General features: G+C 34.7%; 1 protein-coding gene across 2 annotated transcripts; it reads left to right on the top strand.

The window, feature by feature from the left end:
* Positions 1-384: 384 nt before the first annotated feature.
* LOC139893245 (uncharacterized) lies at positions 385-17738 on the top strand. Of its 2 annotated transcripts, XM_071876400.1 has the most exons (8): positions 385-537; positions 631-725; positions 16115-16215; positions 16641-16710; positions 16898-16925; positions 17038-17098; positions 17289-17443; positions 17592-17738. In XM_071876400.1, the coding sequence occupies exons 1-7, from the start codon at positions 525-527 to the stop codon at positions 17395-17397; spliced, it is 477 nt and encodes a 158-aa protein (XP_071732501.1). In that variant the 5' UTR covers positions 385-524; the 3' UTR covers positions 17398-17443; positions 17592-17738. The 2 variants fall into 2 exon arrangements, with proteins under 2 accessions (XP_071732501.1, XP_071732500.1); XM_071876399.1 differs by lacking the exon at positions 17592-17738 and having other exon boundaries at positions 17289-17581.
* Positions 17739-18482: the final 744 nt, after the last annotated feature.

The raw sequence follows: 18482 nt of genomic DNA, 5'->3' as shown, positions 1-18482 counted from the left end.
TATATTACAATATATCGTCTCTTAAGGATCTTAGAGATAAATTCTTTAATTTAGTTTACATGTTAATCAGACAGTCAACAATCGATCATATATATGCACATAAAAGATTCTGCACTCAAGACGAAATATTCATGATCTCATGACCACCCCAAATAAACAATAATTACATAAAGATAGCCAACTACACTAACCAAAACTTAAAGTTATTTACACGTTCACACGTCTCAAATTTATGGTATAAATTGACAACTTGAAAAAAAAAAGTATGTAACTGACAAAATGTATAAACTTCAGGGCTATTTTTCGTAATTTACCAACAAACAAAACAGCTTCAGTTTTAAACTAAACTACCAGCCGTTAATTTTACCCAAATTCGCAAAAAAAATAATGCTGTAGGCTTTAAAACACCACCGACGAAACAAGCTTCAACTCGAACTCTACAGCAGCAAACCCAAAATTGAAACCCTAAACCTACTCCTTATCATCCCAATTTCGTAATTATTTCTCGAATTGTGCTTTAATCGATGGAATCCCAAGGTAATTATGAATTCCGAAAAAACCCTAATTTCAATTTCAAAATTGAATATCTTCATAAATGATGAGATTTTGAATGTGGATTAAAATTATTAGGGCAGAAATCAACGAACAATCCAAAGGTCTTGCTTTCATCTCTTATGACTAAGAGACAAAAGCTTCAAGAAGAACTCCGTACAATTGAAAAACAGGTTCGAATATTCATATGCATCTTTGTTTACTTTTTTACACATTTTTTGCATTTATACATATGATGATTTGTATCTATAGGAAGTAAATTAGCTTAGTTGTTCAGTTAAACAATATCCACGCATATTAATTAATAGATTAAAGATTAATAAATAGATAGGGGTAAGAGCAAGGTTGCAAATTTCGCTATTTGGGCCGCACTTTGGAAGGAGTAATCGGCAATTCGGGAATTAATCGGTTTGCACTTTATACATTTAAATATTAAATTTCAAAAATTATATGTGTAAATATATAAGAAAACCATATACAAATATAAACATAAACTCTAACATAATTGTTTAAAATTGTCTATTTTATTCAAAAACTATTAAGCTCTAGTTTAAATTCATGTTAAAATGTCGACCAATTTTGACTTTGACCGACTTTTATGAAATGTCCCGTTCTTATTGATTAAAAACGTTCCATATTAATTGATTTCGTTGCGAGGTTTTGACCTCTATATGAGACGTTTTTCAAAGACTGCATTCATTTTTAAACAAACCATAACCTTTATTTCATCAATAAAGGTTTAAAAAGCTTTACGTAGATTATCAAATAATGATAATCTAAAATATCCTGTTTACACACGACCATTACATAATGGTTTACAATACAAATATGTTACAACAAAATAAGTTTCTTGAATGCAGTTTTTACACAATATCATATAAGCATGGACTCCAAATCTTGTCCTTATTTAAGTATGCGACAGCGGAAGCTCTTAATAATCACCTGAGAATAAACATGCTTAAAACGTCAACAAAAATGTTGGTGAGTTATAGGTTTAACCTATATATATCAAATCGTAACAATAGACCACAAGATTTCATATTTCAATACACATCCCATACATAGAGATAAAAATCATTCATATGGTGAACACCTGGTAACCGACAATAACAAGATGCATATATAAGAATATCCCCATCATTCCGGGACACCCTTCGGATATGATATAAATTTCGAAGTACTAAAGCATCCGGTACTTTGGATGGGGTTTGTTAGGCCCAATAGATCTATCTTTAGGATTCGCGTCAATTAGGGTGTCTGTTCCCTAATTCTTAGATTACCAGACTTAATAAAAAGGGGCATATTCGATTTCGATAATTCAACCATAGAATGTAGTTTCACGTACTTGTGTCTATTTTGTAAATCATTTATAAAACCTGCATGTATTCTCATCCCAAAAATATTATATTTTAAAAGTGGGACTATAACTCACTTTCACAGATTTTTACTTCGTCGGGAAGTAAGACTTGGCCACTGGTTGATTCACGAACCTATAACAATATATACATATATATCAAAGTATGTTCAAAATATATTTACAACACTTTTAATATATTTTGATGTTTTAAGTTTATTAAGTCAGCTGTCCTCGTTAGTAACCTACAACTAGTTGTCCACAGTTAGATGTACAGAAATAAATCGATAAATATTATCTTGAATCAATCCACGACCCAGTGTATACGTATCTCAGTATTGATCACAACTCAAACTATATATATTTTGGAATCAACCTCAACCCTGTATAGCTAACTCCAACATTCACATATAGAGTGTCTATGGTTGTTCCGAAATATATATAGATGTGTCGACATGATAGGTCGAAACATTGTATACGTGTCTATGGTATCTCAAGATTACATAATATATAATACAAGTTGATTAAGTTATGGTTGGAATAGATTTGTTACCAATTTTCACGTAGCTAAAATGAGAAAAATTATCCAATCTTGTTTTACCCATAACTTCTTCATTTTAAATCCGTTTTGAGTGAATCAAATTGCTATGGTTTCATATTGAACTCTAATTTATGAATCTAAACAAAAAAAGTATAGGTTTCTAGTCGGAAAAATAAGTTACAAGTCGTTTTTGTAAAGTTAGTCATTTCAGTCGAAAGAACGACGTCTAGATGACCATTTTAGAAAACATACTTCCACTTTGAGTTTAACCATAATTTTTGGATATAGTTTCATGTTCATAATAAAAATCATTTTCTCAGAATAACAACTTTTAAATCAAAGTTTATCATAGTTTTTAATTAACTAACCCAAAACAGCCCGCGGTGTTACTACGACGGCGTAAATCTGGTTTTACGGTGTTTTTCGTGTTTCCAGGTTTTAAATCATTAAGTTAGCATATCATATAGATATAGAACATGTGTTTAGTTGATTTTAAAAGTCAAGTTAGAAGGATTAACTTTTGTTTGCGAACAAGTTTAGAATTAACTAAACTATGTTCTAGTGATTACAAGTTTAAACCTTCGAATAAGATAGCTTTATATGTATGAATCGAATGATGTTATGAACATCATTACTACCTTAAGTTCCTTGGATGAACCTACTGGAAAAGATAAAAATGGATCTAGCTTCAATGGATCCTTGGATGGCTCAAAGTTCTTGAAGCAAAATCATGACACGAAAACAAGTTCAAGTAAGATCATCACTTGAAATAAGATTGTTATAGTTATAGAAATTGAACCAAAGTTTGAATATGATTATTACCTTGTATTAGAATGATAACCTACTGTAAGAAACAAAGATTTCTTGAGGTTGGATGATCACCTTACAAGATTGGAAGTGAGCTAGCAAACTTGAAAGTATTCTTGATTTTATGAAACTAGAACTTTTGGAATTTATGAAGAACACTTAGAACTTGAAGATAGAACTTGAGAGAGTTCAATTAGATGAAGAAAATTGAAGAATGAAAGTGTTTGTAGGTGTTTTTGGTCGTTGGTGTATGGATTAGATATAAAGGATATGTAATTTTGTTTTCATGTAAATAAGTCATGAATGATTACTCATATTTTTGTAATCTTATGAGATATTTCATGCTAGTTGCCAAATGATGGTTCCCACATGTGTTAGGTGACTCACATGGGCTGCTTAGAGCTGATCATTGGAGTGTATATACCAATAGTACATACATCTAAAAGCTGTGTATTGTACGAGTACGAATACGGGTGCATACGAGTAGAATTGTTGATGAAACTGAACGAGAATGTAATTGTAAGCATTTTTGTTAAGTAGAAGTATTTTGATAAGTGTATTGAAGTCTTTCAAAAGTGTATAAATACATATTAAAACACTACATGTATATACATTTTAACTGAGTCGTTAAGTCATCGTTAGTCGTTACATGTAAGTGTTGTTTTGAAACCTTTAGGTTAACGATCTTGTTAAATGTTGTTAACCCAATGTTTATAATATCAAAAGAGATTTTAAATTATTATATTATCATGATATTATGATGTACGAATATCTCTTAATATGATATATATACATTAAATGTCGTTACAACGATAAACGTTACATATATGTCTCGTTTCAAAATCATTAAGTTAGTAGTCTTGTTTTTACATATGTAGTTCATTGTTAATATAATTAATGATATGTTTACTTATCATAATATCATGTTAACTATATATATAACCATATATATGTCATCATATAGTTTTTTTACAAGTTTTAACGTTCGTGAATCACCGGTCAACTTGGGTGGTCAATTGTCTATATGAAACCTATTTCAATTAATCAAGTCTTAACAAGTTTGATTGCTTAACATGTTGGAAACATTTAATCATGTAAATATCAATCTCAATTAATATATATAAACATGGAAAAGTTCGGGTCACTACAGTACCTACCCGTTAAATAAATTTCGTCCCGAAATTTTAAGCTGTTGAAGGTGTTGACGAATCTTCTGGAAATAGATGCGGGTATTTCTTCTTCATCTGATCTTCACGCTCCCAGGTGAACTCGGGTCCTCTACGAGCATTCCATCGAACCTTAACAATTGGTATCTTGTTTTGCTTAAGTCTTTTAACCTCACGATCCATTATTTCGACGGGTTCTTCGATGAATTGAAGTTTTTCGTTGATTTGGATTTCATCTAACGGAATAGTGAGATCTTCTTTAGCAAAACATTTCTTCAAATTCGAGACGTGGAAAGTGTTATGTACAGCCGCGAGTTGTTGAGGTAACTCTAGTCGGTAAGCTACTGGTCCGACACGATCAATAATCTTGAATGGTCCAATATACCTTGGATTTAATTTCCCTCGTTTACCAAATCGAACAACGCCTTTCCAAGGTGCAACTTTAAGCATGACCATCTCTCCAATTTCAAATTCTATATCTTTTCTTTTAATGTCAGCGTAGCTCTTTTGTCGACTTTGGGCGGTTTTCAACCGTTGTTGAATTTGGATGATCTTCTCGGTAGTTTCTTGTAAAATCTCCGGACCCGTAATCTGTCTATCCCCCACCTCACTCCAACAAATCGGAGACCTGCACTTTCTACCATAAAGTGCTTCAAACGGAGCCATCTCAATGCTTGAATGGTAGCTGTTGTTGTAGGAAAATTCTGCTAACGGTAGATGTCGATCCCAACTGTTTCCGAAATCAATAACACATGCTCGTAGCATGTCTTCAAGCGTTTGTATCGTCCTTTCGCTCTGCCCATCAGTTTGTGGATGATAGGCAGTACTCATGTCTAGACGAGTTCCTAATGCTTGCTGTAATGTCTGCCAGAATCTTGAAATAAATCTACCATCCCTATCAGAGATAATAGAGATTGGTATTCCATGTCTGGAGACGACTTCCTTCAAATACAGTCGTGCTAACTTCTCCATCTTGTCATCTTCTCTTATTGGCAGGAAGTGTGCTGATTTGGTGAGACGATCAACTATTACCCAAATAGTATCAAAACCACTTGCAGTCCTTGGCAATTTAGTGATGAAATCCATGGTAATGTTTTCCCATTTCCATTCCGGGATTTCGGGTTGTTGAAGTAGACCTGATGGTTTCTGATGCTCAGCTTTGACCTTAGAACACGTCAAACATTCTCCTACGTATTTAGCAACATCGGCTTTCATACCCGGCCACCAAAAATGTTTCTTGAGATCCTTGTACATCTTCCCCGTTCCAGGATGTATTGAGTATCTGGTTTTATGAGCTTCTCTAAGTACCATTTCTCTCATATCTCCAAATTTTGGTACCCAAATCCTTTCAGCCCTATACCGGGTTCCGTCTTCCCGAATATTAAGATGCTTCTCCGATCCTTTGGGTATTTCATCCTTTAAATTTCCCTCTTTTAAAACTCCTTGTTGCGCCTCCTTTATTTGAGTAGTAATGTTATTATGAATCATTATATTCATAGATTTTACTCGAATGGGTTCTCTATCCTTCCTGCTCAAGGCATCGGCTACCACATTTGCCTTCCCCGGGTGGTAACGAATCTCAAAATCGTAATCATTCAATAATTCAATCCACCTACGCTGCCTCATATTCAGTTGTTTCTGATTAAATATGTGTTGAAGACTTTTGTGGTCGGTATATATAATACTTTTGACCCCATATAAGTAGTGCCTCCAAGTCTTTAATGCAAAAACAACCGCGCCTAATTCCAAATCATGCGTCGTATAATTTTGTTCGTGAATCTTCAATTGTCTAGACGCATAAGCAATCACCTTCGTTCGTTGCATTAATACACAACCGAGACCTTGCTTTGATGCGTCACAATAAATCACAAAATCATCATTCCCTTCAGGCAATGACAATATAGGTGCCGTAGTTAGCTTTTTCTTCAATAACTGAAACGCTTTCTCTTGTTCATCATTCCATTCAAATTTCTTCCCTTTATGCGTTAATGCAGTCAAGGGTTTTGCTATTCTGGAAAAGTCTTGGATGAACCTTCTGTAGTAACCAGCTAGTCCTAAAAACTGGCGTATGTGTTTCGGAGTTTTCGGGGTTTCCCACTTTTCAACAGTTTCTATCTTTGCCGGATCCACCTTAATACCTTCTTTGTTCACTATGTGACCGAGGAATTGAACTTCTTCTAACCAAAATGCACACTTTGAAAACTTAGCGTACAATTCTTCCTTCCTCAATACTTCTAACACCTTTCTCAAATGTTCACCGTGTTCTTGGTCATTCTTTGAGTAAATAAGTATGTCATCAATGAAAACAATGACAAACTTGTCAAGGTATGGTCCACACACTCGGTTCATAAGGTCCATGAACACAGCTGGTGCATTAGTTAAACCAAACGGCATGACCATAAACTCGTAATGACCGTAACGTGTTCTGAAAGCAGTCTTTGGAATATCATCTTCTTTCACTCGCATTTGATGATACCCGGAACGTAAGTCAATCTTTGAATAAACAGACGAGCCTTGTAGTTGATCAAATAAGTCGTCGATTCTCGGTAGTGGGTAGCGGTTCTTGATGGTAAGTTTGTTCAACTCTCGGTAGTCGATACACAACCTGAATGTACCATCTTTCTTCTTGACAAACAAAACAGGAGCTCCCCACGGTGATGTGCTTGGTCGAATGAAACCACGCTCTAAAAGTTCTTGTAATTGGCTTTGCAGTTCTTTCATCTCGCTGGGTGCGAGTCTGTAAGGAGCACGAGCTATTGGTGCAGCTCCTGGTACAAGATCTATTTGAAATTCAACGGATCGATGTGGGGGTAATCCCGGTAATTCTTTCGGAAATACATCGGGAAATTCTTTTGCAATGGGAACATCATTGATGCTCTTTTCTTCAGTTTGTACTTTCTCGACGTGTGCTAGAACAGCATAGCAACCTTTTCTTATTAGTTTTTGTGCCTTCAAATTACTAATAAGATGTAGCTTCGTGTTGCCCTTTTCTCCGTATACCATTAAGGGTTTTCCTTTTTCTCGTATAATGCGAATTGCATTTTTGTAACAAACGATCTCCGCTTTCACTTCTTTCAACCAGTCCATACCGATTATCACATCAAAACTCCCTAACTCTACTGGTATCAAATCAATCTTAAATGTTTCGCTAACCAGTTTAATTTCTCGATTCCGACATATATTATCTGCTGAAATTAATTTACCATTTGCTAATTCGAGTAAAAATTTACTATCCAAAGGCGTCAATGGACAACTTAATTTAGCACAAAAATCTCTACTCATATAGCTTCTATCCGCACCCGAATCAAATAAAACGTAAGCAGATTTATTGTCAATAAGAAACGTACCCGTAACAAGCTCCGGGTCTTCCTGTGCCTCTACCGCATTAATATTGAAAACTCTTCCACGGCCTTGTCCATTCGTGTTCTCCTGGTTCGGGCAATTTCTAATAATGTGGCCTGGTTTTCCACATTTATAACAAACTACATTGGCATAACTTGCTCCGACACTACTTGCTTCTCCATTACTCGTTCCGACACCATTTGTTCCTTTCGTTCTATTAACCCCTGGTCCATAGACCTCACACTTCGTCGCGCTATGACCATTTCTTTTACACTTGTTGCAAAATTTGGTGCAGAACCCCGAGTGATTCTTTTCACACCTTTGGCATAGCTGCTTCTGATTGTTGTTGTTGTTGCGGTTATTATTGTTGTTGGGATGATTGTTGTAGTTGCTGTTGTTATTATTGTTGTTGTTGTTGGGCCGTTTGTTGTAGTTGCGATTGATGTTGCGATTGTTGGGATAATTGTTGCGATTATTGTTGTAATTGCTGTTGTTGTTGTATTGGTGATTCTTATCACCGTTTTCCTCCCACTTTCTTTTGACTTGCTTCACATTGGCCTCTTCAGCAGTCTGTTCTTTAATTCTTTCTTCAATCTGGTTCACGAGTTTGTGAGCCATTCTACATGCCTGTTGTATGGAGGCGGGCTCGTGTGAACTTATATCTTCTTGGATTCTTTCCGGTAATCCTTTCACAAATGCGTCGATCTTCTCTTCCTCATCTTCGAATGCTCCCGGACACAATAGGCACAATTCTGTGAATCGTCTTTCGTACGTGGTAATATCAAATCCTTGGGTTCGTAACCCTCTAAGTTCTGTCTTGAGCTTATTGACCTCGGTTCTCGGACGGTACTTCTCGTTCATCAAGTGCTTGAATGCTGACCACGGTAGTGCGTACGCATCGTCTTGTCCCACTTGCTCTAGATAGGTATTCCACCATGTTAACGCAGAACCTGTGAAGGTATGCGTAGCGTACTTCACTTTGTCCTCTTCAGTACACTTACTTATGGCAAACACCGATTCAACCTTCTCGGTCCACCGTTTCAATCCGATCGGTCCTTCGGTTCCATCAAATTCCAAAGGTTTGCAGGCAGTGAATTCTTTGTAGGTGCATCCTACACGATTTCCTGTACTGCTAGATCCAAGGTTATTGTTGGTATGTAGCGCAGCCTGTACTGCGGCTATGTTTGAAGCTAGAAAAGTACGGAATTCCTCTTCATTCATATTCACGGTATGTCGAGTAGTCGGTACCATTTCCTTCAAAATAGTCAAATGGAACAAGTTAATCATACAGAATATTAAGAGTAGTTAATAGTATTTCGTAGCATAATATGAACTCATTTATAAAAGCTTTTTCTTCATATTAGCGTTTTATAAGTTTAAATTCGGGTAGTACATACCCGTTAAGTTCATACTTAGTAGCTAATATACAATTCAACTACTACAATTCTATATGAAAAACTGATTATAATAATATTTCGCGTTCAAACTTTTATACAATATTTTACAAACTTACAATACCGCTTATTTTACATAAAGCATGAAATATAGCACACAATAACTTTGATACAAGATAGTTGTGAAGACAATTCTAGCTAGTACACAAGTCGTTCAGCAAAGGCAATAAAGACACGTAATTCATACGTCCAGAAACAAGTCATGCATTCTGGTTTTACTAGGACTACTTCCCATCCTTGGTCTTGTGCAACATAACCGTTATGGCCGTTGATAAGACAGCGTGTTGTAACGTCATCAAAGGGACGAGGGTTACGTAATGTCCAACAGTCCCGTAATAATCTAAAAACCTCATTTCTTACCCCAATTACCGACTCCGTCACTTGTGGAAACGTTTTGTTTAATAGTTGTAGCCCGATGTTCTTGTTCTCACTTTGGTGAGAAGCGAACATTACTAATCCGTAAGCATAACATGCTTCTTTATGTTGCATGTTAGCCGCTTTTTCTAAATCACGAAGTCCAATATTCGGATATATTGAGTCAAAATAATTTCTTAACCCGTTGCGTAAAATAGCATTTGGGTTCCCCGCAATATATGCGTCAAAGTAAACACATCGTAACTTATGGGTTTCCCAATGTGATATCCCCCATCTTTCAAACGAAAGTCTCTTATAAACCAAGACATTCTTGGAACGTTCTTCGAATGTCTTACAAACTGATCTCGCCTTAAATAGTTGTGCCGAAGAATTCTGGCCGACTCTAGACAAGATTTCATCAATCATGTCTCCGGGTAGGTCTCTTAAAATATTGGGTTGTCTATCCATTTTGTGTTTTTAAACTGTAAAATAGACAAGAGTTAGATTCATAAAAAAAAAATACTTATTAATACAAGCAATTTTTACATATATCATAAAGCATAAGAACACTATATTCCATATATTACACCACACGAATACAACTATCTTATTCCGACTCGCTCGTTTCTTCTTCTTCGGTTTTGGTTCGTTTTGCCAAGTTTCTAGGGATATATGATGTTCCCCTAATACGAGCCGTCGTTGTCCACATTGGTTTAGAAAAACCTGGTGGTTTAGAGGTTCCCGGGTCATTGTTACAACTTAAGGACTTCGGGGGTTGACGATACATATAAAGTTCATCGGGGTTGGAATTAGATTTCTCTATTTTTATGCCCTTTCCCTTATTATTTTCTTTTGCCTTTTTAAATTCAGTTGGGGTAATTTCTATAACATCATCGGAATTCTCGTCGGAATCCGATTCATCGGAGAATTGGTAATCCTCCCAATATTTTGCTTCCTTGGCGGAAACACCATTGACCATAATTAACTTTGGTCGGTTGGTTGAGGAATTTCTTTTACTTAACCGTTTTATTATTTCCCCCACCGGTTCTATTTCTTCATCCGGTTCCGATTCTTCTTCCGGTTCCGATTCTTCTTCCGGTTCCGACTCTTCTTCTGGTTCCTCTTCGGGAACTTGTGAATCAGTCCACAAATCATTCCAATTTACATTTGACTCTTCATTATTATTAGGTGAGTCAATGGGACTTGTTCTAGAGGTAGACATCTATCACATAATATCAAACACGTTAAGAGATTAATATATCACATAATATTCATATGTTAAAAATATATAGTTTCCAACAAAAATGTTAAGCAATCATTTTTAAAGAAAACACGGTCGAAGTCCAGACTCACTAATGCATCCTAACAAACTCGATAAGACACACTAATGCAAATTTTCTGGTTCTCTAAGACCAACGCTCGGATACCAACTGAAATGTCCCGTTCTTATTGATTAAAAACGTTCCATATTAATTGATTTCGTTGCGAGGTTTTGACCTCTATATGAGACGTTTTTCAAAGACTGCATTCATTTTTAAACAAACCATAACCTTTATTTCATCAATAAAGGTTTAAAAAGCTTTACGTAGATTATCAAATAATGATAATCTAAAATATCCTGTTTACACACGACCATTACATAATGGTTTACAATACAAATATGTTACAACAAAATAAGTTTCTTGAATGCAGTTTTTACACAATATCATACAAGCATGGACTCCAAATCTTGTCCTTATTTAAGTATGCGACAGCGGAAGCTCTTAATAATCACCTGAGAATAAACATGCTTAAAACGTCAACAAAAATGTTGGTGAGTTATAGGTTTAACCTATATATATCAAATCGTAACAATAGACCACAAGATTTCATATTTCAATACACATCCCATACATAGAGATAAAAATCATTCATATGGTGAACACCTGGTAACCGACAATAACAAGATGCATATATAAGAATATCCCCATCATTCCGGGACACCCTTCGGATATGATATAAATTTCGAAGTACTAAAGCATCCGGTACTTTGGATGGGGTTTGTTAGGCCCAATAGATCTATCTTTAGGATTCGCGTCAATTAGGGTGTCTGTTCCTTAATTCTTAGATTACCAGACTTAATAAAAAGGGGCATATTCGATTTCGATAATTCAACCATAGAATGTAGTTTCACGTACTTGTGTCTATTTTGTAAATCATTTATAAAACCTGCATGTATTCTCATCCCAAAAATATTAGATTTTAAAAGTGGGACTATAACTCACTTTCACAGATTTTTACTTCGTCGGGAAGTAAGACTTGGCCACTGGTTGATTCACGAACCTATAACAATATATACATATATATCAAAGTATGTTCAAAATATATTTACAACACTTTTAATATATTTTGATGTTTTAAGTTTATTAAGTCAGCTGTCCTCGTTAGTAACCTACAACTAGTTGTCCACAGTTAGATGTACAGAAATAAATCGATAAATATTATCTTGAATCAATCCACGACCCAGTGTATACGTATCTCAGTATTGATCACAACTCAAACTATATATATTTTGGAATCAACCTCAACCCTGTATAGCTAACTCCAACATTCACATATAGAGTGTCTATGGTTGTTCCGAAATATATATAGATGTGTCGACATGATAGGTCGAAACATTGTATACGTGTCTATGGTATCTCAAGATTACATAATATATAATACAAGTTGATTAAGTTATGGTTGGAATAGATTTGTTACCAATTTTCACGTAGCTAAAATGAGAAAAATTATCCAATCTTGTTTTACTCATAACTTCTTCATTTTAAATCCGTTTTGAGTGAATCAAATTGCTATGGTTTCATATTGAACTCTAATTTATGAATCTAAACAAAAAAGGTATAGGTTTCTAGTCGGAAAAATAAGTTACAAGTCGTTTTTGTAAAGGTAGTCATTTCAGTCGAAAGAACGACGTCTAGATGACCATTTTAGAAAACATACTTCCACTTTGAGTTTAACCATAATTTTTGGATATAGTTTCATGTTCATAATAAAAATCATTTTCTCAGAATAACAACTTTTAAATCAAAGTTTATCATAGTTTTTAATTAACTAACCCAAAACAGCCCGCGGTGTTACTACGACGGCGTAAATCTGGTTTTACGGTGTTTTTCGTGTTTCCAGGTTTTAAATCATTAAGTTAGCATATCATATAGATATAGAACATGTGTTTAGTTGATTTTAAAAGTCAAGTTAGAAGGATTAACTTTTGTTTGCGAACAAGTTTAGAATTAACTAAACTATGTTCTAGTGATTACAAGTTTAAACCTTCGAATAAGATAGCTTTATATGTATGAATCGAATGATGTTATGAACATCATTACTACCTTAAGTTCCTTGGATGAACCTACTGGAAAAGATAAAAATGGATCTAGCTTCAATGGATCCTTGGATGGCTCAAAGTTCTTGAAGCAAAATCATGACACGAAAACAAGTTCAAGTAAGATCATCACTTGAAATAAGATTGTTATAGTTATAGAAATTGAACCAAAGTTTGAATATGATTATTACCTTGTATTAGAATGATAACCTACTGTAAGAAACAAAGATTTCTTGAGGTTGGATGATCACCTTACAAGATTGGAAGTGAGCTAGCAAACTTGAAAGTATTCTTGATTTTATGAAACTAGAACTTTTGGAATTTATGAAGAACACTTAGAACTTGAAGATAGAACTTGAGAGAGTTCAATTAGATGAAGAAAATTGAAGAATGAAAGTGTTTGTAGGTGTTTTTGGTCGTTGGTGTATGGATTAGATATAAAGGATATGTAATTTTGTTTTCATGTAAATAAGTCATGAATGATTACTCATATTTTTGTAATCTTATGAGATATTTCATGCTAGTTGCCAAATGATGGTTCCCACATGTGTTAGGTGACTCACATGGGCTGCTTAGAGCTGATCATTGGAGTGTATATACCAATAGTACATACATCTAAAAGCTGTGTATTGTACGAGTACGAATACGGGTGCATACGAGTAGAATTGTTGATGAAACTGAACGAGAATGTAATTGTAAGCATTTTTGTTAAGTAGAAGTATTTTGATAAGTGTATTGAAGTCTTTCAAAAGTGTATAAATACATATTAAAACACTACATGTATATACATTTTAACTGAGTCGTTAAGTCATCGTTAGTCGTTACATGTAAGTGTTGTTTTGAAACCTTTAGGTTAACGATCTTGTTAAATGTTGTTAACCCAATGTTTATAATATCAAAAGAGATTTTAAATTATTATATTATCATGATATTATGATGTACGAATATCTCTTAATATGATATATATACATTAAATGTCGTTACAACGATAAACGTTACATATATGTCTCGTTTCAAAATCATTAAGTTAGTAGTCTTGTTTTTACATATGTAGTTCATTGTTAATATAATTAATGATATGTTTACTTATCATAATATCATGTTAACTATATATATAACCATATATATGTCATCATATAGTTTTTTTACAAGTTTTAACGTTCGTGAATCACCGGTCAACTTGGGTGGTCAATTGTCTATATGAAACCTATTTCAATTAATCAAGTCTTAACAAGTTTGATTGCTTAACATGTTGGAAACATTTAATCATGTAAATATCAATCTCAATTAATATATATAAACATGGAAAAGTTCGGGTCACTACATTTTATTACCAAATCGATTTTGACCCGTCAACTGACGTTGACCGATTAATTAAACAAATTTTGGAAAATCGGAACGGATTGCTCTTAAAACTTATTAATCGGCGAGTAATCGGGTTTTTTACAACATTGGCTAAGGGCATGGAAAACTATCCAACTTATTATATCGTACTTTCAGATGGTTTTATTAGCGAAATCGTGTGACCTCTGCATCACGGTTATCACGTAAACGTTAAAATTATCGTGTTTATTTGTGATGACTTAGAAGTTATATAAATTTAAATTGAAAGGTCATCCTAATGAGGTCAGATACGTACCACGGGAAGAAGTAAGTTATTTACTACACTCAGTTTGAAAGTAAGACCGGTTGTAATGGGCGTACATATGGGGACGTTCAATATTCACAATGCCTTAACGCTCCTTATGGCCTTATGGGGCGTCTTCGGCTAATTTTTTCTGGGGCATTAGGCAACTTTCAACGGGATAAAAGACGAGCGTTGTGGATTGTTTTTCAGCCACAACTCTCACAACACATAATAATAATAAAAGGAATTAAATTAGTACCTGAAAACGTTTACATTTCCCTTCCATTTAACATTTTACATACAATCACTGTATATAGAACTTAGAAGATATACCCGCTAGTAATAAAATTAAATGTTATCACGATAATAACTTCCAACTTCCCCCGCAGTTGGAGTGGGAGAGGGTCGAAGTGTCAAACTAGTTCGAATATTTTCAAACATTGCTGATGAAATTTAGGTGATGTTTGGCTTTTAAGATATATTTTTGTCTCAAGATCTTCAGACCATGTCCGTAGAGAAGATGTGACCTAAAGATATGTATGTTGAATATTGATGACTGTTCGTTTTTATATCTGCAAAATAACTTGACCATGTCTGCAACACTTAGAAGCATACTTCTAAGTCTGCGAGTCTGTCAAACAAAATAAGATATTATTTTATCTTATATCTTCTAAAAACAAACAGTCTCCAGTAAAAACGTCCACGAGCGAACATACATAAGACATAACAAGATATGCAGGACTAAAAAACAAACACCTAGTTGCATATTGCTTGATACTTCTTTCTTTTCTGTAACTTTTTTACGGCATGCCTTGTAAAAGGATGGAGTAGCATTGTGTATGCAACTTGTATCGACAAAAATAGTTTTACCCTCGATTTAGCGACTGTTATTTGTGATTTCCAGTGGTTTGCACAATATGCTATGTAGTGGTTCGCGGCAGTTATGGCGTTTTTGTGTCGCTTTTATGACAGTGTTCGTGACATTTTATTTCCACGACTGTTTCATGAAAATTTCATGAGGTTTTAAATGGTTTATGACTGTTTTTGTGGCGGTTTCAGTTTTTGTGACAGTTTGGCGGAGGTTTTGTGGTGGTAGTAGGCAGCCATTCGTATGGGGCCTGCACTGTCGTGTAAACCCAAGGAAGGGAATTGAGGTTTAACAATGGGGGTGCTCTGGTACCAGGACAGCATATGTTTTTCCCTTCCATGTAGCATATTACGTACAATCACTATATATAGAACTTAGATGATATTACCGCTAGTACAAACATAACTGCTAATACAATTATAAGTGCTCTGCTAACACTACCTTTACAACCCTGTCATACTACCTTATCCACTACACCCCTTTTCCTCAAAACATTGCCACGTCATAGTCATGCCACCCAAAAACTTCTCCGAACCTTGCCACATCGCCATCATCATAATAAATGGTCTAAGAAACGTACAATGGAAATACGTGATAGGTTGGGTATATTTTTGTGCATTTAGCCATAGGGAATATACCTTTGTTTGCTTAGCATTTTTCATTTTTAATGTTATGACGTTGATTAAGATAGGTGTATGAACTAGAGACGAGTTACTTACAAGAATCAAGCAATTTCGGAAATGTATGGAAAGGATATGAAGGGTTCCTTTCTTCATCAAAGAACACCACAAAGTATGTTTCTTGTATTCAATTCATACTTTTACTTTATTTCATTCTTGCGTTTTAGCTGCAATTTTACATCTATCTAGTTACACTAGTAAAATAACTAATTACAACTTCTCTTAACTTGCATTTGTATGTCACAGTTCATCCAAAGTCCCTCACTTTCGCAATTGTGTTATATTTTTTTTGTATATCTATTCATTTAAGAACGAATAAGGGTATGTCTATAACAGAAAAAACCAACATGATGGATAGAGAAGTCTATCACTATTGGGTGAGGGACAAGCTAGTGCTATTCAGTTATACCGAGTGGTTAAATGATTATTATTTTTTTTTTTTTCAAAAAAGAAATTGTTTTTGTTATTTTGCTTAAATACATGTATAGGTTACTTTTTACCATATCCTACAACCCCATTTTGTTCATTATATTGCAGCCTAAAAAGGTCAAGAAAGTTTCAGCATGAAGATAGACTTTTTTCCTTATCGTCAGTTACCTCTCCAGCAGTATGAATATAAACACTTTTCACCTCTTTTTTCTTCCCTTGAATACGTTGTTACACTTTACAAGTATTTAAACATTCTGTTTTTCTGCACTTGTAAATAATTAAATATATAAATATAAATATAAATACCTTATGAAATGAACATGAAATATCTATTCTAAAGCTCTAGTGTATTTGTGTATCTTCAGGCTGAAGAGCTTGGAGCTGGACGAGAAGGTGATTTTTTTTTTTTTTTGGCTTGAATTGTTTTAGCGTATTATTATTACCAACAAAAGTTTTCAATTAACATGATGTTGACTGATCGATTTGACTTGCATGTTTTAATCAGAGGGAAGATCAGATGTAGGTCCGGGCCGACCTAGAGGTGGCGGCTTGACAATTAATGGACCGTGAGTACATGATTCTCTCTACAAATACTTCTAATTGTATTTGGAATTGACATTGACATCAATAACTATAACGTTCATATTTATTTTTGTCATATGAAAAGGCTGTTAATATTTTAAGAAGGCTGTGTAGCTCTACTTTTTTAAGGTGTGTGTGTACAAAATAATGACTCGTTTTTGTTATTATTTTAAGGGGAAAACCGAAGAAAGGAAGAACAGGACCAAGAGATGGCCGGAAAATCAGACTATCGAATGACATGGATGATGATGAAGATGATCAGGATATGGGTGGCATGAGATAGCCATACCTCGAAAATGTGCTCATTTAGCCACAAATTGTTGCTAAAAGTAAGAAATATGTATAATCCTCTGTATTATTTTACATTTTGCATTTACAGTTCTGCTATAGTTTCTTGTTTCAAGTTTGCCTAGTGTATGTTGTCACATTCTCTATCCGAACAGGATTTTGTAATTTATTTCACGCCTTTTTTTGAAGCTCTGATGAATTCCGAGTATGCTTTACGACAAGTTTAGACTGATTAAAGATTTTAAACCCATATAAAATGTAAACTAGCTCTGATGTATCAATATTCATTGGAATGCAATGTACTTGTTTGCAAATAAAGGGAGTAATATATGCTAGTTTCAGACACTATTCGTTTCATTTTACCTACGGATATTTCAGTTTACCAATTTTAGTACCTTGTGATAAAGGAATTTATGTACGTACTTGGCGATAAATGGCTTCTCATTACTCATTAGCATACACGGTTCTTATGGTTGGGAGTTGTGATTATAATTACATTTTCATGCATAATCTGTTTAATGATTATGGGGGTTCTTTTTTCTGAACGGCGATATTAAGGTCACCGACGGGAGGCCATTAGCCACTCACTCGATCATATCGAGGAAGTCACAGGTCATGCTCAATTCCTCCATCCGTTAGGACTTAGGAGGAAACCGTAGAATATTGCATCCAAGGAAAACCCCCGAGGGAACCTCGCTAGATTCGCTAGATATGGGTAGAACCACCATTTTGCAAGAAACCCCAGAGGACTTCATAGCCAATTACAAAACAAATTGCATTATAAAAATTTCCCAATTGAGGCTCGAACTCGAGACATGTCGGACACTCAAGAAATGGCAGTAATCACTCAGTTAAATGGAAAATGGAGATGGTTTTTTTAGAGGTTTCTCTTACTAGATGCAAGCCCTAATCATCTAGAGCTCCACCATAGAACAAACTCTTTAGAACAGGGCGAGGACCAACACTTTGAGGAGACGTGCTCTATACATTGTGCTTTGGCACACCCGAAGATTCTTTTCAAACCAAAGGTCAGAATGGTTGGGTAAGACTTGGTTCCGGGTATTGAAACCAAGTCGCAAC

Source organism: Rutidosis leptorrhynchoides, chromosome 2 (genome assembly GCF_046630445.1).
Source record: "Rutidosis leptorrhynchoides isolate AG116_Rl617_1_P2 chromosome 2, CSIRO_AGI_Rlap_v1, whole genome shotgun sequence".
Classification (NCBI taxonomy): domain Eukaryota; kingdom Viridiplantae; phylum Streptophyta; class Magnoliopsida; order Asterales; family Asteraceae; genus Rutidosis; species Rutidosis leptorrhynchoides.
Note: the sequence above shows the minus strand (reverse complement) of the source record. Positions and strands in the feature narration are given on the sequence as shown.